This window comes from Pogona vitticeps, chromosome 12 (genome assembly GCF_051106095.1).
Source record: "Pogona vitticeps strain Pit_001003342236 chromosome 12, PviZW2.1, whole genome shotgun sequence".
NCBI classification, from domain to species: domain Eukaryota; kingdom Metazoa; phylum Chordata; class Lepidosauria; order Squamata; family Agamidae; genus Pogona; species Pogona vitticeps.
Window position 1 is genome coordinate 2,911,681 of NC_135794.1, and position 25,414 is coordinate 2,937,094.

General features: G+C 40.2%; 1 protein-coding gene across 20 annotated transcripts in view; it reads right to left on the reverse strand.

The window, feature by feature from the left end:
* The window catches only part of TJP1 (tight junction protein 1), a 186,391-nt gene that overhangs the window by 58,164 nt on the left and 102,813 nt on the right, over positions 1–25,414 (reverse strand). For all 20 annotated transcript variants that reach the window (XM_072981897.2, XM_078381176.1, XM_078381175.1 and 17 more), the window contains one exon: positions 2,421–2,477. In XM_072981897.2, the coding sequence (XP_072837998.2) occupies positions 2,421–2,477 (57 nt within the window). The remainder of the gene's footprint in view (positions 1–2,420; positions 2,478–25,414) is intronic.

Below are 25,414 nucleotides of genomic sequence, written 5' to 3' on the forward strand. Positions count from 1 at the left end.
TGTAACTGACCCATCAGGTAAACCTTGAAGATTCCTATAGGGTGCAAATACAATCGATCCACTTTAGACCAACGGCGGCTCCAGCAGAAGACAGGAGCAGAATGAGACAGGAGCAATCTTCCCCAGGTGTCCCTTTCCTGGAAGCTTTCAGGAAGGCAACTCCTGTGTTTTATTCTCCGGTAACGGAGGATGAAATTTAAGCCCAGAGGAGCATGATGCCACAGCATTCCGTCTTGCATGAATGCCTCCCTGTATGTTGCATAGTACTTGCTTTCATGTTTCACAACTGAAAGCTGCACTTCAGGAAAACAATACTAAGAGCAGAAAGGGTGGCCATCACGTGGCCGCTCACACAGAATGTCATGATGTAATCTTGATAATGACCTTAAGAACACTGCTTTGATCAGGTTCCTGGAGGCAAAAGAACTCAATGGGAATAAATGTGGTTTTTAGAAAGGGGCCGATTTGCATTTCTACACTTACACTACAAAAAGGCAATATATATTTCATGTCACCCAAGGCAGCTGCCTCAATCTGACTAAAGGAGGTGCTGAACCTTAATTTACGTTTCTCTTATCACAAACACAGCCCAGTGTTTCTGCAAGGGAAAGTACAGATCTGAAGCTATGCTGAAGATAAGGGGGGATGTGAGCGTTTGCCTTCATGTCCTACTTGTATTCCTCCCTGAAGCATCTGGCTGACCTCTGCTAGAAACAGAAGTGCTTGGCTAAATGAGCCCTAATATCATCTCAAGGAGCTTTTTGGTGTTCAGCACACTACACAGTTTGTCTTATTACCAAATCCTTCTGTTACTTCAAATTTAAACAAAGATTTGGTTAAAACTCTTATGGTTTCAATCTATCTCAACAATTGGGAGGGGGGAAGGGCATCAGTCCACAAACTGTATCTCAACATTCCTTGTACAAGCCCTTTAAATTATGTCTGCTGCAGCTTCTCTTCGTTTCCCTAATCCAATTAGCAAAACAGATGCTTGCTCACACAGAACTGGAGAGGTAATCTTGCTTCAACAAAATCCAATCTTTAAGGAGGTCCAGCCAACTTGCAAAAAGAAGGAGCCGAAACGTTGCCTCTTCCTTGTCCAATTTCTGTTTGTGAAAGAAGGCTGGCTTTCGAGCCTCAGAAAGCTCTTTTGCAGGCAGGAATTAAGAGCATATGGTGCAGTATAGCATTCCATGAAGCATTGGAAAAGCTCCCACCGAGGTTTCACTCCCCAGACTGCAGTACACATCTCACTGCACCAGAGCACTTGAGCCACAAATCTACCTGGCTTTGGCAGGCACTTCTACAACAACAACTATTTAAAGAAGCTATCTCTCTGATAATATTTAAGGAAGTCATATGACTTGTTAATGCAATTTCTAATCTTTATATCAGTGTGTGAAATAATGCAGCTACGATCCCTTGCCAAAAAATAAAGATTTCCAAACACACCATTGATGCCCAGATTTCCTACCTAAAACAAGCTCTTGCAGTAAAGGAAGCTAAGGTTTGTGATGTAAGACGTGATATGCCTTATCCTGCTTAGAACAGGGAAATTTGCATAAGTTATCTTTTCATATTCTCTTTCTAGCAGTCATGGAGTAAGTCTTCACAGAGGACCTCACAGAGTCTTCACTATGCGCCAGACTCCACCCAACTAATTCAGCCCTGCTTTTGTAAGGCACTGGATTGACATTTTGATCCTCCTTATCAGAAAGACTAGAGACTTTACGGTTTCTTACTGTCAGTGAGGAAGGACATTATGCATGAAAGGAGACACATATATCACGAACAAAACAGAAATAAAAGCCTTGATGCACACTGGAATCGTTGTGATGCTGAATACCATGGTGGTCTCTGCTGCTTTGTGGCACGGGCACCTAGAAAGCCCATGTAGTTCATAACATCTACTCTAAAACAAGAGCAGTTCTAAAGGGGTTTAAGAGTGGAACATTCCCCTCCTCTCAAAGGCCAAGAACTGAACTTGTGACCCTTTGCATGCAAAGCTGATGCTTCATGACAGAGCCATGGTCCTTTCCCACAAAAGATTTGTGTTTGCAATATATGCAAACTTGTTAGTGTCCACACAATATTTTCGTGCATTTATACTATTTTTTGCTGCCAACACATTTGGATAACTGAAGAGGAAAATTGAGTCTATCTCCATGTTTACATTTACATTTAAAAAGCAACAAAAAGCCATCTAGCAGTTAAATAACACTGAGTACACTACTGAGGTATAAAAGTGGGCAAAACATAGAAGCAAACTATTATAAACACTCTACAATTGCACTAATTTCAGACAAAAGATAAGCCAGTTTCCTTTCTTTTCCTTCTAGACATCTGGATCCTTGCTATTGTTTTCAAGAGTTAACAGTATCCTGAGTTATGGATATAGAACAGTAACTGCAGAACCTTACCCTGTGAAGTGTCACCGTGTGTTGTTCCCATATAGCTGTTTCTTCCATTGTTGTGCTCTGATTAAAGAGGAGAAAAAATCAGAATTACTTTTCCATTCTGCTAACTGCCTTTGCAATCAAAGTATAATAGCAATTTTCAAAATAGTTTCACTCTTTGCTGAAGAGTCCATTCACTTTTTGCTTGCACCAATTCATGAAGTTGTTTAATGGAACTTTCTGTTTTTAACTGGACAAGATAGAAAGACTCAAACAATATTCCCTTCTTATTTAGTCTGCTTTTCAGTCTGAATAAAAATAAATGTCAAATTATTGTTTTTTTTTAATCTGCTCAGACAGATTTAAAAAACAATTTACATCAGCTTGAAGTACTAAAAGGCTAGATACCTGCAACTTTTAAGAAAGCCTTGTTAAATAGCTAAACCTCTAGTTGGGCAATACCTGTAGTATTTGGACCAACCAAAGTTTGCATGTTTATATGGTAGTTTGGCTGACTCTAATAAAAGCATACTTGGCTGGATGGCTCAATGAATTGTGTGTGTGAGTCTCCTAGGAGAAGAGATCACTAGTGTAAACTTGGGCAAGATCCACAAAACAAAGCAAAAGAAAATAAGAAATAAACTATACGGAAGTGTTTATTGTATAGTACGTTTATCCCCCCCCCCGTCCCCTATAGCCATTAAAATCTGAAGGGGTAGCCCATGCTACTCCCACACAAACAGCAGAACGCATGAGACTTCTGAGAGCCACAGAACATGAGCACATAAAAGATGCTGTAAAGAGATCAACTCTCTCGGTTTCAGCAAACATCACAAAGAAGCAGCCAGGTCCTAAGCCCGACACCCAGATCTAATTACCTGTAATTTAAATGTCTCTCTCCTCCCCTCCACACTGACTATCAAGGGGAAAAACAACAACAAATGAAAATAACTTGATGCTTTGCGCTACATATGGATTATGGCCTGTGAGTGACTGTACTATACAGGAAGGTCACGTTTAACTGACTCTGCAGTTCAGGGTACGCTAATCTTCTCTCACGTGAATGCCAGCACTGCAAACCAAAACTGGTTTCATTTTCAGACAACAGGGTTAAAATATATTGATGGGAGCATGTTTTTTTTAAAACAACAACATATTTTTAAAGAGAGACAAGAACAGAATAGTACTGTAGTTGTGTAAAATGAAAACTTTCACCCATGTTCCCTTACACAGCATCGTTTTAGAAGAGAGGAGGAAGTCTAAATCGGGTTGGGACAATCCACAACATATGGAAATAACTCACAGTTTCAAAATGATGTAAGAAGATTCATATCTTGGGTTTTCTAGTTTAGTACCTTCTGCGAGAAAGCCCTACCTCACTCCCACACATCGATAAAAGCCATTTCCCAAGCAGGAATAAAGAGACAGTTGAAAAGGTCAGTAACAATGTTCTACTAAAGCTAGAGAATGGAAGCAAATCCTGAAGCTAAATGACGAGGCAGGATGAATTTTTAACAGTAATTCTATGCCTTTCGATGTAGGAAACGCAAGGAGTAAGCATCACACATGTGAAATGCATTCTGCAAAAATATCCCCCCTCCTCCAAAGTTTTTCCAAAACAACAAAGATTTTTCAGCTAAAATAGGAGGAAGCAGGTATTCAGCTTATAAAGGGATTCTGCATTTTGTAAAAAGGCCTGCCTAATTAGCTCACACTTTCTTTGTAAGAGGATCTGAATACCCTGTCATGTCTCTTAACAAAAAGAGTAATTCTCAAAATGGATTCTTCACTTCTTCATCCTCTAAGCTACCAATAAATGCAAAGTAATACAAAAGGTATATCCATGTACTTCTTAGTATCAAATCCTGAGTGCATACTGTGACATTTCTAACAATAAAAGTATTTCAATTAGGTGGAAAATGTGTTTTTTCCGGACTTTTTTCTAGAACCATGGGTAGTTTTTGTTTCATCCCCATCTTTGAGTGCCCTCATTCTGCCAGTTTAAAAACTTTGGTCTTGGCAAAAACAAAGTGCAAATTAAACACTAACCCAGTTTACCCTTTACAATAACAAAAAGCCACTAGCTTGATTTATCCCAATTCTGTCCGGACACAGCCACCAATCAAGTTCCTGTTTTATCAGGAAGTCCTCCCAGAACCTCAGATGTTCTGCTTTGCCGGGACTGCCTGGGCAGGCCACGATCTTGGAAATCAAGGAGAAGAGGAAGCACATTTCCCAAGCTCTGGAAACAAACCACATTCTGCCTTATCAAGAGTGTGGGGACACAGTCCAATAAATTACATAAGCATTTTAAAATGAAGTACTGCTTTTTTGGAACTCTGTTTAAATATTTATTAAGGGAATGGGGCAATGGAAGTTCAGCTCTTTGATTGAGAGATGAATACATCTCGTTTCTACTTGAAATAATGTAATTCCAAGGCACCACATCACACCATTATGTTACTGCTAATAACTACATGTAAGCCAGTTCTCAACGTGCACGGGCTTTGTTAAGCTGCCATAATGGTCATTTTGAGCATGTTGCTGTCAGCAGCACCCAGAACAGTATCTTGTCTTCTACACAAAGCACACGCTCTCTCTCTCTCCCAGCTGATTTCTTTTATCTCACACCAAGTTCACAAAATGGACAGAGGAACTTATGTGACAAGACTGACAAGGAAGACCTAGCCAGAACAAAATCAACTAGCCTATTGGGTCCTTGTTGAGCTCTATGGGGCAAAGACAATCTTGCTACAGTTCCCGTGTTTCTTCTTTGTGCCAGTTGCCCCATTCCCTCAAAAAGGTCTTAAGAACTTATTCTAAGTTATGTTCAGAATCCGATAGAAAACTATTAAATAAAACAGCAGTTAGCTCAAAACTGAGATGGCCTATTGCAAACCGGCAAAGAGGCTACAGCATTTTTCACCTCTCCTTCTCTACCTCCTCTAAATCCCCAAGATCCTTCTGCCAAACATCCCTCCATTCTGGTGCCTAGCCCTTTTCTAACCTTTCTTCTTCAAAGAACCAGCCTTTACTTCCCTTGAACTGTCCTTCTCTCAGGCCACTGTTTCACCTACCCCTCTCTCCCTAGCTCTTTATGTAGGATCTAACCACCTAGTAAAACGAATGGCAAATAGAAACCCATCTGAATATGAATCCTCTCATGAGACACACAGATTCCCCCCCCCAAAAAAGATCTTGGAATATGGGGTGTCATTGAGCCACAGACACCAAGGATAAAGCTAGGAAACCAGCAAATGTTGGTGGTGCCTCTTTTTCCACTGTGGCTCACAAGCATTTGAAAACCTTGAATGTCCATCCAGTAAGACTCCAAATAGCATGTTCAACCATCTCAGTGGGCAACTGATAGCAGGGCATCCTATGAATAGCAATGACATAGACGACTCCTGTTTCAAAAGACACTATATGAAAATTTTACTTTTTTCCAAGTTACACAAGGCCTAATTTTCACCCTGCTTAACATGCACTGCCTCAAGACTTTTTCTTCTTCTTTTTTAACGTTATTGAGTATATGTCAAGCTCTGACCTGCATCTTGTTACTCACCAAAGCTAAGCATCCTTAACGACTGTATGAACCATTGGAAAAAGAGGAAAGAGCAGCCTCCTTTTAAGGTTGTCTGCCCTATCCAAAAGTCAGTATAACTGGATATTTCTTTCCCACTACTTGGTTAAGTTTTAATGCTTTTTTTCTGCATATTGTGTGGGTGGGTATCTGCAATAGAAAAATTGAAACGTAAAAAAGCAACTACCTAAGATTCCTATTGTACGGTAATTCTAATCTTACAATATGAGGAAACATTCCAACATCTACAAAGGCTCTGTGATCTTTGTTTATAAAATTTTTAAACCTCCCTTCAGTCAGATAGCTTTCAGGGCAGTGTACAAAGGAACAAATAAAATTAATTGTGCCAGTACAAACAGAATGAAATATCAACAATGATCATAACAAGCGAGAAGCAAATAAAATAAAAAAAAATCTCAGAGAAAACAGAGACAACAGTACAATTCAAAAGTCAGGCATAACAACTTGCCTGGTATCACCAAGTTGGCAATCCTGGCAACAAACATACTTCATTAGGAACATGTTTCCATTTGTGGCACACCAAAACAGAAATGGTTCCTTCCTTTGTAGATGCATTGCCCACCTCCCCTGAGACAGGGACACACAAAAGGACATCTACAGAAAATCCAATGGCATGGTCAGGTGAATGTTCCTTCACAAGGTTATTCAGGACTTCTACAGGTAAATATTAGAGGCCTGAATTGTATTTTGGAATCAACGGCAACAGACACTGTTCGTTTAAAATGAGTGTGTTACAGACAAACCTGGTTACATTACAGCACTTAGAATTCTAGTAGCTGAATTTTGCACTAGAAGTTTCTGATCAGAACTTAGAAAAGTAATTTTATGGACCATAACTGCCAGAATTCCCTAGCCAGCAAGCCCAGCTAAGGGATTTTAAAAGATGTGGTTAAAAAAATAAAATAAAAAAATAAAAAAAGACTAATGCTCCCAACTTCTGCTTCTGATTTACCACAGCATGCCCAGGGAAGTCTGCATGGCAACATTTTTGCAAACCTTCCCTGGATAGTGCAACTGTTTAATGGACAATTGTGTATTGTTTCATTGCTATGTTTTATTGTGTTGCTTTATTCTTTGAAAAATAGCTTTAAGCAGTTTACTGTATAAATATTTGTAAACATATGGACACATAAAGAACGCAACATATGCTTTGTGTATGGAAACCACCCTTAAGAGTTCTCCTAAACCACAACTGGCTCAAAATGGAACTGGCAACCATTGACTTCAGCAGAGCCATCTTTTAACATGATGCAAGTTCTAACTTCATTTCATTTTTTTTTTCCTCACTTGGTTTCCAGGCTCAATTCAAAGTGCTGGGGCTGATCTTTAAAAAGCCAATGACAGAAAAACCAGTGCCTACATACAAAGGAAATGTATCTGTAGATATCAGACACTAAAGATGAATGTTCCTCTGTTTGTGGGATTTTCAGAGATGTGCACTTGACCAGTGACAAAACAGGATACTGGCTCAAACAACGTGTTTCAGTAGCATTTTTGTTATATCCATCAATTTCTAAGAATCAGATACAGAATTATCAATAAACATTTTTATGGATATAAAAATGTATAAATATTCACAGTAGGCTCTTGATTTCAATCTTTGCACATGACCTTGCTTTCTTGAGGCTTTATAATTAGCACTTATATTAACAGCAATTCAAATACTAGATGAGTTAGTGATGCCTTATTAATATTCCTCCTGAAGAGTCTGTGTGCACATATATATCTTGCCTGCTTTAAGTTACATTTGGGTATCATCATGAACAGCAGTGTTATTAGTAAGCTATCATGGTTCCCGAAATCGGAAAAAGCTTCTTCATGTTTCCCACGGAAAACAATACCACTATTTTCTCAATACAGCACAAAGTTCAGCCACCTGCCAATATACTCCAGCCAAGATCTAGTGAAGTCCTTTTAAGGTCAATATACACCAGCCAATTTTTTTAAAAGCTTTGACAACCACACATCAACACACCTCTGGATCAGGGCCAAAAAGCCCCAATATCCAGAGTTCCAATGATGCCCTTAATTTATCCTCCACTTTGTTATTACATTAGTGGCTTTTGGGAGGCCAAATTCCTCCCAAGGAAAATACCTAGAGGCCTCAGTCCTACTTCTTCCAAACACACATTCAAAAAAGCGATGTACAAACACCCACCCTGTAGTCTGCTTCTGCACAGAAAATGTATGCAATTATTACATTACAACTATGTCAAGCATTCCACCAGACTGACTTTCGCCTAGAAAAATCAATGTTTATTCAAGAAAATGTATCAACATGCTTCACTCCTTAGTAATTGAGGCCTGGATTTTAAAAACCCTAGTCCTGTAATCCACCCCTTGCAACAGAATCATGTAACCAATGAGTTTTTTCCATGAACAGTAACTTTGAGAAGGCACAGAAAGTCCGTATTTGAGATAAGCTTAACTTAATATTTCCAATCTTTCTCAAACAGCCTCTTTTTTAAAGCTCAGGTACTATTAAAACAATATTGGGAAAGAACACTAATTTAGTCACAAACTCATGAACTATGTGAGGTTAACAAGGACATTTTTATTTTATAACTGCCATCTTTCGGTATTTGTGTTTTCCTAAACTTCTTGGGCTAGAGCCAACATTCCACTGGTCATAATCATGGAATTTTCTTTTTGGCCCCTGCTCTCCTCCCTGCAACCCACCTCAAAGTCCCACCAAACAGCTCTGTGGGGTTTCCCAGGCCTCCAGAGCCAGTTCTGCCAGTGCACAGGGAGATAGCTTTAGTGGGCAGGCATGGTCAAACTCAAACCTGCTAGAATCTACTATAGGTAAAGGTTCCCCTTGACATTTAGTTCCAGTTGTGTCTGACTCTAGGGCACAGTGCTCATCCCCGTCTCCAAGCCGTAGAGCCAGCGTTTGTCCGTAGACAGTTTCTGTGGTCACGTGGCCAGCGCGACTAGACACAGAACACCGTTATCTTCCCATCGAGGTGGTTCCTATTTATCTACTCGCATTTTCACATGCTTTCGAACTGCTAGGTTAGCAGGAGCTGGGACAAGAGATGGGAGCTCCCTCCATCACGTGGATTTGCTCTTACAACGGCTGGTCTTCTGACCTTGCAGCACAGAGGCTTCTGCGGTTCAACCCTCAGTGCCACCACGTCCCTACTTTACCACTGGCAGGAATCCATCACTGCATGTTGCCCCTTGACCATCAAACAAATATTTTTGCTGCGTGCTCACTTACACAAATTGCACTCTTTCAGGCCTGTTTCTTCAATATGTAGATAATCATAGCACAGCCTTAGAGGATTGCTGTAATGATTACATCAAGATAATGTAGCTGATTAGCTTGAATGCTTAATAAGAAGAATAAATGTTGAGGATAAAATAGTGGAAATGATGATGAACTGAGAGGGGGAGTAGCTTTTATATTCTAGTGTCCTCCTAAGCCTTCCAAACACCTTGCCTCAACTTTCAAGACCCACTATTTCCATTTACACATGGGTGTAAACTGTCAGGTAGGGCTCCCAAAAAGAAATGCTCCCCACCCCATCCCCCAAAAAAATCTCCTTTAAAAATTCTTTTCAAATAAACTAGCAAGACAAGGGAGAACAGTTGGTTTTCTGGAGTTTGAGTGGGCGTGTACACATTTTTGGAAACTCCATTATGTGAAATCTATCAGCACCATGATGTTGCACAACAGTATTCCTATAAGGATGTATCTACTATTCCATGTGAAGTGAAAGTGCACTGCACTGGGAGACCAGGACACACACACACCACACACACAGCTTTTGTGTTACAAATAAAGAAATGTCAATAAGGTTACTTCTGAGGAGACTTCCTGCTGTCGCCCAACCATTTGGAACTGACTACTGGACAGGGTACCCAGCCATTTCCAGGGCATGGATGGGAAAGCCTTCGACTTTTGAGCACCAAAATGTGACACAAGGTTTCACACACAGTTCCACGACATAAGAGGCCATTTTGGATTGTCAGGGGTGATCTGCGTTTTGCCACTGAATTTATAAAGCCTCTCTGGACAACTTTATTTTAAAACTTCTAGCCCTTGGCCTGTAAGCCAGCACTTGCAAATGGTGTCCTCCAAGTGTGCAAACACATTATCCCATTATCCTCAGAATGCTGCAATGGTGGAAGTGGTTGCCCAATACATCTGGAGAATATTACTGTACCTTCATTTTCCTTTGCTTCCTGTACTTTTTATACCTTGTTTCAGCATCACCAGATGACGTTTAGATGCACCAGCCGTTCGCAACAGCTCTAAGATGTTTCCTACATGTAAGGCAGCTGGTTTAGAGACTAAATCTTTAAAAAATAAACCAGGATTCGGGGTAGGGTATCCTCTGGGATATACTGAAGCAGTCATCCAAAAGGGGTACAGCATTTGTTGCCAGATGACTTATGTAATTAGAGTAAGAAGCCAAACATTAAAGCAGCAGGCAATTTGCATGGTATCATACAGAATGAAAAGGCAAAAATTATACAGCAATACATTTAACCTTCAACTCTACATACAACATTTGTTTGACAAGAGAAGTGAAACAGATTGTCTTTGTCTGTTCCGCCATGTACATATAGATGTTTTTTTAAAAGAAAGAAAGAAAGAAAGAAAGAAAGAAAGAAAGAAAGAAAGAAAGAAAGAAAGAAAGAAAGAAAGAAAGAAAAATAACAGGAATGGGTCCTCAGTGTTATAATGTAATCTTCAGATAGGACTGACAAAGACTTCTGCCTGAAACCCTGGGCAGCCACTACACATTAGTATGGATAGCACTGAATTTTACACACCAATGGTTTGACCTGGCTGAAATATCTTCCTATGCAGCCTGTATATTAATAAAACAGAGTTGACAGGTTATCATAGAGTGGTTCTCCTACTCCCCTTTCTACGTATGCACCAGTCTTTGAGATTTGAGCCCAATGCTATCCAGTACATTCTACCGTTTATGAAAAAAGTTCTGTTTATCAAGAGGAAGTGTGTTCCAATATGTTGAGACTTACTGGCATCAATAAAGACTTCTCTATTACCATGTCAATGACTTGTTTGCCACGCCTGTGAGAAAGACCAATACATATACAGAATAAGACGTTGACTGAAGCAAATGAAGGAAGTTCTACTTTCAACCATACAGTATTTGGCTTCCAAAAAGTATTCCCCCTGCTGAGGGATAATGACTGGAAACCCCAAAGTTAGAGAGCAGCTGCATGCCTTTAATGCAGTTCAACCTCAATATGCTGAGATGCCGTTTTTAATACACATTTTTCTTGGATATTGGTCACTGATCATAATAAAGCTGACTTATGCATCCATACATTTTTCTTATGTGTCCATCAGCCTGGCGTGGCGCATCCTGTTTTCTCCTGCTGTCTCAGTATGGTGTACTATACAAAACTGGTTTAAAGTGTACAAGATGCTATGCTTGCAAAACACCATGTGGAGATTTCAAACCGACTGCTGTCTAGTGCCTGAAGCCACACTATCCCAAATTTAGCTAAGAGACCAACTTCTTTCCAGTCAGCTATGTCATAGCGAGATGGGAAATGAACTGCTTCTAAATTTGTCCTCATATCATCCTTTACCTTTCTTCCACCTCAGCTTGCAAACAGAAAAAGAAAAAAGAAGAAAAAAAAAAAAAGCTCAACTAAATACTCAACTCCCAAACAAAGGGCACCAGAGCACAGAGTGCTACTCCTGTCCTCTGAAGATGCCGGCCACAGACACTAGCGAAACATTAGGAAGAACAACCTTCAGAACACGGCCAAAGAGCCCGAAAAACCCACAAGAACAACAACAAAAAAAGCATTTCCTGAGCTGGATTTGAATAAGACAGCAGCAGGGGAAACACTGCTATCCTAAGGTGTGTTCATCTGAACTGAACAGGTTGTTCTGGTGCTGATTTGAATTGTAAGAGTTCACATTTCTAACCAGCCAAACACAGTTCATGCACAAGGGAATTCTGATCAAGTTCCACTCATGAGTTGGATCACATCAACAGAAGCCACATGAAAGAGCTCTCACAGCTTACTGATCTAAAACCAGAGTAGTGGGAAACTAGAACACCTTGGAGAGGATAGGGTAGAGCAGACACTAACTAGCTACCTATCATGTGGATGGACAAATAGTTGAGACATGGAAATGCAAACTCCAGTTTAATACATTAGGGCCAGTGGTTCTCAACCTTGGGTAACCCAAGTGTTCTTGGATGCAATTCTCAGAAACCCCAGCAAGCAGTGAGTGGTGAAGACTTCTGGAAGCTCCAGTCCAAGAACATCTGGTCAACCAATGCATTGAGCTATCCTTGGACAGAGAGCACTGGAAAGCTGAAAGTGCCATAGCTGAAACAGTTACCGTGACTGATTTCAGTTACCATGATTTCTGTCAGTAATCAACAAGTAGAATATGGCAAAAAAGTAGTAGTTAACATGAGTGATTTTTCCCCTGCCATATTTTATTTATATTTATCAGTCAAGAATATCTGAGGCACTCAGAGGTACCTGCTTTTAATTATGCATGAATCCGGAGAGCGAAGGGAAATGTCCCCTTGTAGATTAAAAGGCTAGATGTTCCAATTTGTTTATTCATTTGTTTACTTTATATCTTACTCTTCTCCAAAGACGGGGATTCAAAGTGGTTCACTATATGAATAAAACACCCAGATTCAAATAAACACATAGTAAGCCATGAATATTCAAACACCAAGAAGCAGATTATCATATTAAAATGAGATATGAAGACAAGCAATTTAGAAATGCATCAATACAAAAATACAGCACAGTCTCTTAAAAAACAACACTCTTCCTCAGCAGCCAGACCAAATACCCAAAGTCCACCTGAATTAAAAGGTCTTTGCTCAGCAACATTCACATTTTAGAATGCATGTTACAGTCTCCTTTTTAAGTCCTTTTTTAAGTTTGAAATTTCACAAGTTGAGACTTTCATAGCATGTTGTTCTATCCCTAGTAAATTGTAGCCATAGAAAAAAGGGAAAGAACTGAAGTGTAACCACCAAGTGAAAGGATCAGTCATCAAAATAGAAAAGCAATCTTTAATCGCAACACGTGCAACTGAGAGAACCATCCTAGCACCACGAAGCAAATGGAACAGAAGGCATGGGGTTTCTTTTAAACTCTGATACACTCGATGTCAAAAAAAAGGGGAAGGTTTGGAGCTGCCCACTCTGTCTCTTATAGTGTGCCTGATGAAACTGGAATACTTGTAATGTGACGCAAACTATCTTTTTAGACTAATTCTCACCTATTATGCAGGTTATCATGTGATACTATCAGCCCAACTGAAAAAGACTTTTATCCATTTTATAGTGGACAAGTATTTGACTAAGAATCCAAGGGGTACAAACCTGATTAAGACTTCAGTGTCTCATTCATCACCACTTTGGAATGCGCAGCCCACAAAGCTAGAAAATTATCAGACCATAAATAATATAGGCTGCTAGGCTCCTCCAGATTAACACGCATGCATTGCTTTTTGATAACATGAATTTTTAAGGAGTTCAGCAACATGTGCTATATACAGTTTCCTTCCTAATAAAGGGTTTGAGAGTTTCCAAAGAATTGTGTAGGTTGTTAAGTTTTCGGTACTCAGAAGGAAATGTATGCCAACACCCACTACTTCTGGCTTAATGATACCTTGGCCTTCTCATACTTCCAAAACCACAACAGACTAAATTACATCCTGAAGTACTCTATCTGCAAGCAAGAAAAAAATGTTTAAATATAGAAGATGGCTTGCTTATTCCCTACCCCACAACCAAGCCTATTTGTTTTGAACAGTTCACATATTTGATCCAATGTGTGGAAGCGGCATTTCTTCAGTCTGCCATGAAGGCTTCTGAACAACTCTTTGAAAAAAGCAAGCAGTTGTAAAATCTTTCACATCATCAAACAAATTTTAACTAAACAAAATATTCCAATTTAAATGTGCTCTCGAAATCCAGTATTTATATAAGTAATAAACATATGCATTATGTAAGCCATCATTTCAAAACACCAATATCAACGTTTTTGCTCTTACCGCCCACAGTCTAAATTACTATTTTTTTTTTGTTTTATTGGGACTGGCAGCAACAAGGAAATCCATAAACTTATAACAGAATTACACATTGTTCAGAATTTCAAGAAATCTTCAATCCATTAAGGGCAAATAGGACATCAAAGATTCTTCCATTGTTATTAGTCTACTCCCATCATCTTCATATTGAGACACAAATCAATCTATGTACAGACTAATTTTCTTTTCAAAATATAGTGCTCTTTCTGTTCCATGGTGGATTTGGTTTAAATCAATTTGATTTTTAAAAATAATTGGTTTTTCTCCACCCTGTTCTGTTCACATATACGCAGGACCATGATCTGAACAGGAAGTGGGCCCTTCTTCCCATCCACACTACATTTTGTAAAGGCAACAGGCAGAAAGAGTACAGCAGGGAAGATAGGTGGAGGCATTTTGAACAGGCAACCGTTCAGAAGCACCACTTGAGTGGTCTCTTTCAAGTGCTTTTAAAAATCCTGAACGACACACTATATTAACCTAAAGAGACAAACCATGAGCTCATCCAACCCAGCAGCAGCTACTCCAGAGTTCAGAGATTTCACTCCTCTGAAATTCAACATTCTTTTAACAGGAAATGTGACACAAAGCAGGTTTCCCCAGGAAGGAAAACTGACAAATACTAACAAAACAGTATACACTAGGACCATGGTATCTGAGGGGGATCAGTTCCATGCGCCTCTGCAGATGCTGAAAAATGGAGAAGCATTGAACACTATACACTGCATGGTCTACTAGCCAGTTCTGGTAAATAACACTCTACAAAAACATAAAAATAGGTATTTCTGGGGGTTTATTTAGTATTTTCAGCCAGTGGATAGATGAATCAGCAGATATTGATCCTGTGGAAAGGAGAGTCCTAATGTAGCAACATCCTGCACCAGAACATCAATGATGGAATTGAGAACTTACTAAACCTCTTTAAATCAAGTCAATGGGTTAGAAAACTGGACTCCTTTTCAAGTACTAAATAAGTACTGCCTTCTTCCAAATACTTATTTGACACTGAAAGGGGCCCTTAAATTCTAGAGTGTAGACACCAAACAGTGTACTGCAAAGACTAGGTAGGACAGAGACTGTGGTCCATGGACTTAAAGAAAAACACAAGTTTTAAAGTAGAGTTTACATGGGTCTTCTAAGATAATCTGAATTGTGATTTAGACCCAAGCAGGAGGTTCACATATATGGATCTGGTGAGGCTATGATACTGAAAGTGTTGTTTATTTGCGTAACAATACTAGGACAGCAATAAAAAATGTTAAGAGAAAAGTAAGGTTTGAAAGTCTCAGATAGTTCATGTTTAATAACTCCAGAAGACTGCAACAGAAAAAACCCTGTTTTTTCTGTGAATACATAGCCAATGCCTGCCTAGATGGCAACTGTTACTGATAAAAAGATTGCACCAATATGTATGTCAATCTGAATACCTTGGAAAAAATAATCTTTGACTTTCATAGTTGGATTGGGTAATCTGATGGAGAATATGTAACAACCTTTCCGCTTGGAAAAAAATTCAAAGTATTTGCTTTATTGCCCGGAAGCCAAGAAACTGTACAGCAAGTTCAGTCCCTGACTGATATCTGACTGCAATTTTACAGACAAGGTAACAGATGCTTTGAGACAGTCCTTGTTCTAAATTGACCCAGAAAAAAAATGAATAAACAAACAAAGTTAGCTACAATGAGGAAGAGAAATTCAAGTTTCTTGCCTGTCAGAAGATTTTAATATAACAATCTCATTATACATCTTTTCTTTGTTTAGAAATGTACCAAGTCAGTTTGTATGGTGTTTGTGACAACAATATTCTCTCCAAGGACGCATCCAAGACACGTAAATTTAGGGAAATTTGTATACATTCAATTTGGGTGCAAGAAAGGCATCAGATTAGGCATCCTTCAGTCTCGAGAGACTATGGTAACGTGCTCTGTATGGAGGACTTGGAACAGTGTCTAGTGTGGCTGAGAAGGCCAATTTGAGAGTGACAATCCTTTCCACACTGAAGATAAATACAATCTGTCCCCCATCCATCTCCCTGATTTTGCTGGTTTCGGGATTGCCTCTTTGCCTCGGCCTGCTAGACAAGGGTCTCTTCAAAATGGGAGAGGCCATGATGCACTGCCTGCCTCCAGGCTGAACGCTCAGATGTCAAGATTTCCCATCTGTTGAGGTCCATTCTTAAGGCTTTCAGATCCCACTTGCAGATCTCCTTGTATCACAGCTGTGATCTCCCTTTGGGGCGATTTCCCTGCACTAATTCTCCATACAGACTGTGGCGAGGCAGCACCTTACTGGCTGGGGACTGCCCAGCTTAAGGCAGGAGGTAGCTATCTAGTGAGGTGCAATGACCTCTCCCACCGTCGGAAGTAGTCCCTGGCATCATGCTCTACACCAATCAAGTGAAGACTTAAAACCAGTAACTGCTACTTCCCGTGTTGTTTCGATGCTGTGTGTGAAGCTGGAGTGTCCTCTCCAGAGCACGAAGCCTCTGGGTAAAATAATATGGAGGATAGGCTGTTACCCAAGCAGCAAATCCCCCCTCTCCACGTCGCTGAAATAGTCCGATAGAAAGGCAAGAACCAATACAACTGGTTCCGGCAACGTCGCAGGAGTTGCCAGAACGACACGAACTGCCTCTGGGACTCCGGCTCCAGATTTTGCCTTGAGGTTAACTCCTGAAGCCTTTTCCATCAGTGGATATAGCCACAAGGCAGTGGAGGTTTGAAATCTGAGTTTTCCTTCTTCTAGATGGGCTGCCTTCCAAGGCTGACAAGCCCCACTGACCCGGCCTGTTCCTTAAGAGTGTGGAGATTATAACACAGGCTTCCAGCTGCTGGACCTTGTCTTCCAAGAGGACCACCAACTAACACTTAGAGCATTTCTACCCAGGCACCTCATTGGCAAGTAAACAAACATGCCACAGGTGTTACAAGTGCAACAGATCCTGCACTCTCCATCTCTGCCAGCCCACATTTAAAGCCAAACCTCTGCCCCATCAGACCATGCAGTCAGGGAGAACAAAGGTCAGCCTAGAAGAAAATACCTCACCAAATAAAATGTCCTCCCAAACACAGCTCGCCTCCTGCCTCAGTTTCCTCTTCAGGAAAAGGGCTTAGAGCTTCTGCCAGCCCACATTTAAAAGCATCAATACAGACACTAAAAGAGCAATTGCAAGGAAGTAAGGAACCAATGAGATGCAGTTACTGAAACCTGAACTCAAATCTACTTTGTTTTGCTGCCATTTGCCTCCACGGCTTCTCCAATGTCAGTAATTCTCAGGTTTCCTGTAAAAACTACACACTTCCAGAAAGCAATTCAGCGTGTTCTGTAGAATATTGCGTAACAATTACTGCATAGGCCTGCCACATATATCATCCACAAATACTAACTGTATTCTATGGTGAGTAATATCAACTGCTACTCTCCAAAGACACTAGTGGTCTCTCACAATTATTCTTCTTTCCCCAAAATGGCTAGTTTCAAAGTTGTACTTTAAAAAAAAAAGAATCAGTATTTGAAGCTAAACTTAAAAAGCCTACCTTTGCAGGATGTTTCTCTATATCTTTATCACCTTTATCTGGACACTAGTAAAAGGGATGATTTTACCAGTGGCAGTTATTTTCAGGAATTAAAGACTCCACCACTCTGCATCTCCCAACAATTCTCCCCTAATAAAAGCGATCCCAAGGGAGCCTCGAGATCTTTGGGGGATGGGATCAGAAATGTTTTAATGTTCAAAGAATCATTGTGGCCAATGATATTACCAGCCTTATGCCAGAGGATTTCTTCCCTTGTTTAATCATTGTAACCAGCAAATCTATGTTTATGCAAGTCATTAAGATTTTTGTTTTGCTTTTCTTACAAGAGTTACTTAAAAGCCAAGCAAAAACTGCAAGTATCAAACAGTGCTCTTTCCATTGGAGAACATATGCTACTTCAGGGATCTCCCTGTGTGTCATCACTAAGGCTGACAAACTCCCTTTTTGTTCCTACACAATGTGCAACCACAGGTACAATGTCAGATCCATTACAGTCTTAATCCACACAGGGTAATACCCACCATTAATCAGGAATGGTAGACTAACCGTTCCAAACCAAGTGTACTATTTTACAGTCATATCTTCTTCTGGTTGCTGCACAATGCTGCACATTGATGGAGGGTGGGGTTTCACTTAACTGGGGCTTATTTTGAGAGTAGGGCTTATATTACGAGCATCCTGAAAAATCATACTAGGGCTTATTTTCAGATTAGGGCTTATTTTTGGGGAAACAGGGTAATCACCAGAGGAGAAATAGCATTTTGCTAACAACATCGCACCTTAATAAAACTTCTAGTCCTTTCACTGAGTATGGGCAGAAGCAATTCCTGGTGGATTGTTTTCTGCAGTCTTTTACTGTCATTTCAAAACAAAATGGGATTCTCTCTTTGGAAAGACTCCAGGGCTTGTGGTTTTCTAACTGCTTAATTAATTAGCTAGTAGGCTGGAATGGGTTCTTTCTAAGATTCTGCAGCCACCTTAATCAAGCTAAGTATGTTAAAAGTGTAATTCATTATGTCAGAATTAAAGTTTAAAAAACCATAGCAGGGACTTCCAAATTACCAGAGATTGTTTAATCAGCCTCTTCTTTCTTCTGGTAGACTACAAGTAGGGTGGGATAGAATGCACCGTTTTTGCAAAATCTATGTTGTGCAACATCTGTGTGCACTTCAGTTTTAGCAGAATCTAAACCTTTCCAATGCCATCAACCCAGGCGATCTGCCATGTCCTGCTTTCTTATGAATTACTGTAATTCCATACACATAGGAGCCACACGGAGCTGTAAAGCTGTTTCTCAACAAATCCCCACAATGAACTCAAAGCTGAGTCTTGGTCACTGAGAAACAGAGAACCACTAGACAAAGGACAGTCCTGGGTTGACTTAGGATGCCTAAGAGGAAGAACCACATTTTCTAACTTTTTAGCTCCCAGTGGGCTACTTTGGGCTACCCTAGTAACAAAGCATTCATGGAAGCCTGCACACTGCTGTTGTTTTTATTTGGTTGGCATATAAAGTTGTCACCTCTATATGAATTTAAATTATCTCCAAGTAGCGCTAGAAAACAATCCTGCCTGAAAGCCCAGAGTGATACTTCCACATAGGGTAAGCCAATGCTTCTCAGTCAGGGGCACACCTACCACCAGTGGGAGAGAAACTGTTTAGGTGGGACATAAGTTTTCATAGTAATTACAGTACTACAAACTCTTTCAGTCCTCATATCCTGCAAATATGACCTCTCTTACTGCCTATCGCACACACATAACATCCTCTCTGTGAATTATTACTTTTGGACCTGCTACCAACAGTGCTGCTGCAATAGATATGTCATTAAATGTAAAATAAATGATAAATGTAACAACAGAGTGCCTGTACGAACATAAAGGTCCTTCTCAGAAAAAGGGGGGCATTCACTTTGATTATGGTGGGACCTAGGCTCTTTGGTTTGTGAGACACAGAAAATGAAGGACTGAGAATTGCTAACATAGACCATACGAAACCAGAAGGACCAGTAAACATTTGTACAAAATACAGTACATTTTTACAAATATATGCTGTATATAAAATTCTTAAACTCTCCTATTGCAACTGGCATTCAGTGCCCAGAATTAAAATATGAGGCAACCATGTTACCTTTAGCTACTGATCAAAACATAGAAGGGGATTTACTATATATTTCCTTCTCATTCCATGCTCTGGGAGTAGACAGCCTTACCTAATACTGTAGCATTAATAAGGATCTCATAAAATTCAGTGATGTAAGCATTCCAGTGCCTTTACCTCTGCAACTAGAAAGGGAGAACAGCAGCTATTTCTACTCATCTTGCCTGGCAAGTTTTTTCCTTTGCTGTAAATTTTAATCCTCTAAACCCTGGACTCAGAAAAGCAATTTGTGTTCAGTACTACAGTACTGTACCAGTTTTCTAATGGTAGTGCACACAGTACAGTAGAACTTTAAAAATAGCTCTGAGGAATCTTAGAACAAGGTATTATATTTCACTATTAAATTGATCCTTTATGTCTGTGAAGCTTACGCTATGAGGCAAATTCAACTCCTGCTCACAGAAAGAATCCTAATATATTTCCAAATAACATGTTGCTATACACAAATGATTTGCCCTCCTAGTTGCCATGGAAGCTGCATCAGCCATTAATCCCTTCTTCCAAAATTAACTGAAGATTTTTTTTTCTCCCCCTTCTAATTTCAGAAGCGAAATTCCACAGTGGACAATCTGGATGTGCGTTTTAACTGCATTCTCTTGGCCTTTTACTGCACCTGCTGCAGCAAGAAACCCTGGCCCCACATTCCTTCCCTCACAAGATTAACTCTGCATGCCAGGACACTGTCACTACATGGGGCTCAGCCAGAAAGCAAAACCCATTTCAAATACTGTACTGTACATCGGCCTCTTAGTCCAGGAAGCTCATTACTAGCTTCAGACTCAAAAACAGAAGCATAGTACTTGGGGGAGAGGAGGAAAGAGATCCCTATTATTTCCTCTAAGTAATAGCTTTGTTTGTTCTTCTGAAAACAATGCGTAAAACAATGTGCAACACATAGAAAAATGTAAAATACAGTATTAAAAAATAAGTACACAGAAAGATCTGTTGCTATTCTAAAAAAACACAGCTTCGGCTAACCACACGCTTCAGCAGACTGTTCCCAAGCGCACACACCAGCCTGCAGCCCCACTGGGTACGTGCAAAGTAGGGAAGTGGACTTGGCTCCAGATTCAGTCACACATAAAAGAAACACATGGAAATCAATGATATTTAAGTCACTCACAACCAACGTAAATGTAGATTCAACCCCGTGTTTTGCACATCCTGATTTTCAGGTGTTTGCTGTACCTAGGACCACTCCATTACCAACCCTGCTCATGAAGCATAGCATGTTTCTTCTTCCCCATGTTCAAATCTGGAGTGGACGTATAAGAACCGGCTAATGTACCTCTAGCAGCCATCTGGCTTATAGGGGCAACTTAGTTTTGCTTCCTAGGAAAGTTCACTCGAGATCTTGCCACTGAAAGCAATTGATTTTGCCTCCAGGGATCAAAAGATCATACAGGAATGTCTGTGAATAAGAACTGCAGGTTCTAATCATAGTCAATGGGTTACTCCAAAGCAAACAAGTTAGTTTAAGACTTATTTCTGTAAAAACACATCTTGCATCTTTCAGTAACACAAGTTGCCCACAGCAGCATACAACAAATATGATAACATGGGGGAAAGGCCATAACTCACAATACCCAGCACTTCCATATAGGGCTAGGAAACATATTTTCCTTAATCCCTGAAAAGGCTAGATGACTATCAACAACACGGAACTAAACAGGCTAATAGTATGACCTGGGGTGAGTTCTGAATGATAACGAAACACAAAATGAACATCCAAGAAAGTAGCTCAAGAAAGTGAAAGTTCAATAAGAAATACCACAAAACATAAAAATAATACATTTCTCATTCACCATGTGAGCATAGACAAAAAGGTAGGCTTCTGAGAACATGAAAAGAGTTATACTGTACTAAATGAGATCACAAGGCTGTCATTCCAGTATTTTGTGGGTAGAGCAACACAGGAAGTGGTCAACACAGGACGTTTTTGCTCATGTTACCCAGAAGCAAACTATATCATATATCACTATTACGACTAGCAACTATTGAACTACCGATAGGTCTGTCCCCTCATGGATCTATCCAAAGCTCTTTTATAGCCATCCCTGTCTGATGCTATCACACCGTCTTCAAGCAGCCAAATCCCATAAGGCTCCATGGGTGGTCAACTTCAGCATGCCGTCATCCACTAAACCCAACAAGAACAGGCCCTTTCACTAGCTCCTGTCAGGCACTGTGATCCTACTGGAATTACACGGAAGCACTAGCACAACGTGACCAACATGTTTTCCTGCAGCAGCCTTTGGCCACCTGCAAAGTACACCGTACAACCTAGGGTGCAAAACACAACATACAATCTAAGGGGTCCTTACTGAATATTATAATAATGTTGCAAAATCAGTACTCACAGTTTCATGGGACTGAAAAAAAAATACCCCACTCAGTCCAGAAGGGCCTTCCATGTTGTGTTATATACAGTGAAATAAAGGGGTGAAAGTACACCAAATATCAATTGCTCATACAAAATGGCTGCACATGGGATGTCTTATTTTTTCCTGTGGCATATAATAATGGCTCAACTGAGGGACTACACAGCCAAAGCAGACTATAATTATGTAGTACAACAGCCACTGTGCTACACAGTACATTTATTTGTTGTTATAGCTTTTCATTTTACAGTACACAGGATCTGGTGCTCAAGGGATGCAAATTTAGCAATTGCTGCAATTCTTAAATAGCAGAAGATGTCCAGAGGGTTTAATTAAACAAAATTCCCTAATACACACATCCTGGTGTCCCACATGAACAGATCAAATAGGGTCTGAAATATAGCACTGCAGTATATACAGTATTCAGGTTAGAAATACCCAGTGCTTTTTTATACAGCAAAGAGGATAGTAAATAGGAGTTTGAGAATGTACCTTTGGAAAGGTGTTTGTGTCAAATAACACAACTGCTCCTCCCAAAAAGATGGCAGCACAATATACATGTAACTTATTTCACAGAACATGCTCTTCATCCCAGATCTAGCATTATAATTACACTTAGAACTGGACAGATTTAACATATTAACTCATTACTCATTCTACTAGGACTTTCTTGTATTAGAGTTGATTAAAATCTTGCCACTATTATCAGCAGCTGGGGGACAGTGAAAGATAAACACAGGGACATGCAAAGCTGCTTCAGAGGGACCTGGGTCTGAGTAGAGGAGTGCCCCATTAATCTATATCACTGCAAAGCTGTTGTTATTACAACTACACAAGTGTTGTACACTCTAATGTACACAAAAATGGTTGTGTGGTGTCCCCCCACCCATATCAATGCAGGAGGAGGCAATATTTTTATTGGACCACACAAGATCTTGGTGCAAAGCCTGAAGAAGAATTATCACTGAAAGCTAGCTGTATAGTTTTTAAAAGTAGTCCAATTTAAGACTACTCTTGTTAGCAGTGTTTCAAACTAGAATCCTAGTTACAAAATAATCTGGCTAGCTTTAAACATGGTTTATGCTGATAAAAGATGTAATATTAACTCAACTGTTAAAACCAAAGCAGGTGGGCATACGATACCAATGCAGGGTAGTGAGATAAATGGAATCTTACAAGAAATGTTCTGTCCGCATTAATCCCTACTGTCCCCTATAAATCGCTGACCCTTATGCTTGTTAGGTTTCATCTTGGTGGCAAATACAGTGCAACAACTAACACTCAAATCTTTTATTTCCAGTGGATTGGAAGGGAAGAATCTAAAGGAAGAATGAACAAAATCTGGTATATGTCCACAAGCATGCCTATCTAAATCAGGCAGCCTCTCTGACATTTTGTTTAGATTTCATTCTGTAATATAGCAAAATAAAAAAGTCTCCAAAATGGCCAGAGGCCCATGTTATTATGAGAACTCAGGATGCAACAGACAGCTGTCAGAAGAAAAATGCAACGTTAAGCCAAGCACATAACAAAACATTCTAAACAGGGTTTCATAATCTCACTCTCCTTGCTGCCAGACAAGCAAGATAAGCCTGCAGCATTGATTCCTAGAGTTACAGAGGAGGTGGGATAGATCCAAGCCTCTTTGTCAGTCCCCCATCTTCAGTGAAAGCCTGGGATTAGTTTTTACCTCTGCCCTTGCCGGGCACCAGTACAGAGACATAACAAGCCTCCACCTCCCACCTGTTCCTCTGAGCCGCAAGGGCTTAGGGGAGGTGGTGCATGGGCCTCCTACTCCACAGCTGGAAAGGGAGAAGATGCAGAGTTTGTGGCTTCCCTCCTTATAGTTCTTTCACATTAAATCACTTTTTGACTTACAACCCTATGAGCAGAGGACAGCCTCAAAGAGAGGAAACGGGAAAAGATGCATGGCCCCTTTGGCACATGGCAGCGTCTATTTTCTCCTTGCACCAATCAGATACTTTGAGATCAGAGAGCCTTGTGAGTGGAAACACAGGGCAGCCCTTTTCCCAGCACTGACTTGTTGAGGAAGAGGCAAGGGCTCCGTCGTCCTTCCCTCCACCCCAGGCCGATTGCTGTACAGATAAGCATGACACTCCTCTCACCCCCTCCTGGACCTTGCACTGCAGGTTCAAGACACAGCAGGTGATTAGAGACACCACTCTGCTTGGCAAAGGACATGTTTTAGTGAACATTACTGTTTAGCTGGACTAGTAAGACCAATCAAAATGTGTCCACCTTTGACTCTGTACTTTCAGTCTACTTTGGATGCAACAAGGCAGGGGCTCGAAAAATGAACAGCAGACAACATCTCATGTATACTGAGCGAAGGTCTTCTCTCTAGATCAGCTGGTGACTTTTCTATCTCTTCCTCAACACTATCGGGGAAAAAATGGAAGTGGCAGTTTCACAAACACACAAACAAAATAGTCATGCATCATACAAAACCCTTGCTTATTAAGAGACATGGCTGTTTGAGCTAACGTAATATCCAATTCCATGTGAGTGGAGGCAAAACAAGCAGCAATTGTTTCCTGGTTAAAATGAGCTAGTTAATGTGCAGACAAAACACAGAAGGATAAAGAAGGCAGGAAAAAAAATGTTGCTGTAGTCCAAGTTGACTCAGTTAGTCTCATCTCCAATAACATTTGAAAACAGCCTTGCAAGAAAATCACACAAAGAGTTGAAAATATTCTCAAAATATATTTGTAAAAAGACTCTAAACAAAGCCATAGTAATTCACCAGGGATAAACTGGATATCTTTACACTGACAGTGCTTACGTCCTGGCATCCTATAAGATCTAACTTCTTGCAAAACTGCAGGTGATTGCATTTTTTTAAAAATGTGTTTTATAATCTAGTATTTTATGAAATTATCCATTTGCTTAATGCGTTAATTCTCTTAAATCCTGTAACCTCATTCAGCTCTCTTGGTGCAATTACATCAGAACTTTTTAATAAAGGGAATCCTACTTTGCTCAGCAATTAACCACACTTGGTTAATTAAGCCCTCATTTCCAACAGTCATTTGTCTGAAGTCCCACACTACCCTTTACACACAGAAGTACAAAAAGATAACAAAAAAAATACTTTCAATGAGATTTCCTTGCTACCAGTTGCAGCCGGGTGAACACAAACGGCCATTCAAAACCAGTTAAGCCCATCCTTGGCTAGTGCCTCCCCCCATCCATTCCTAGCCCTTCAATCCATGTGCCATATTCTGTTGCATCTTAGGGCCAACTGCACAGG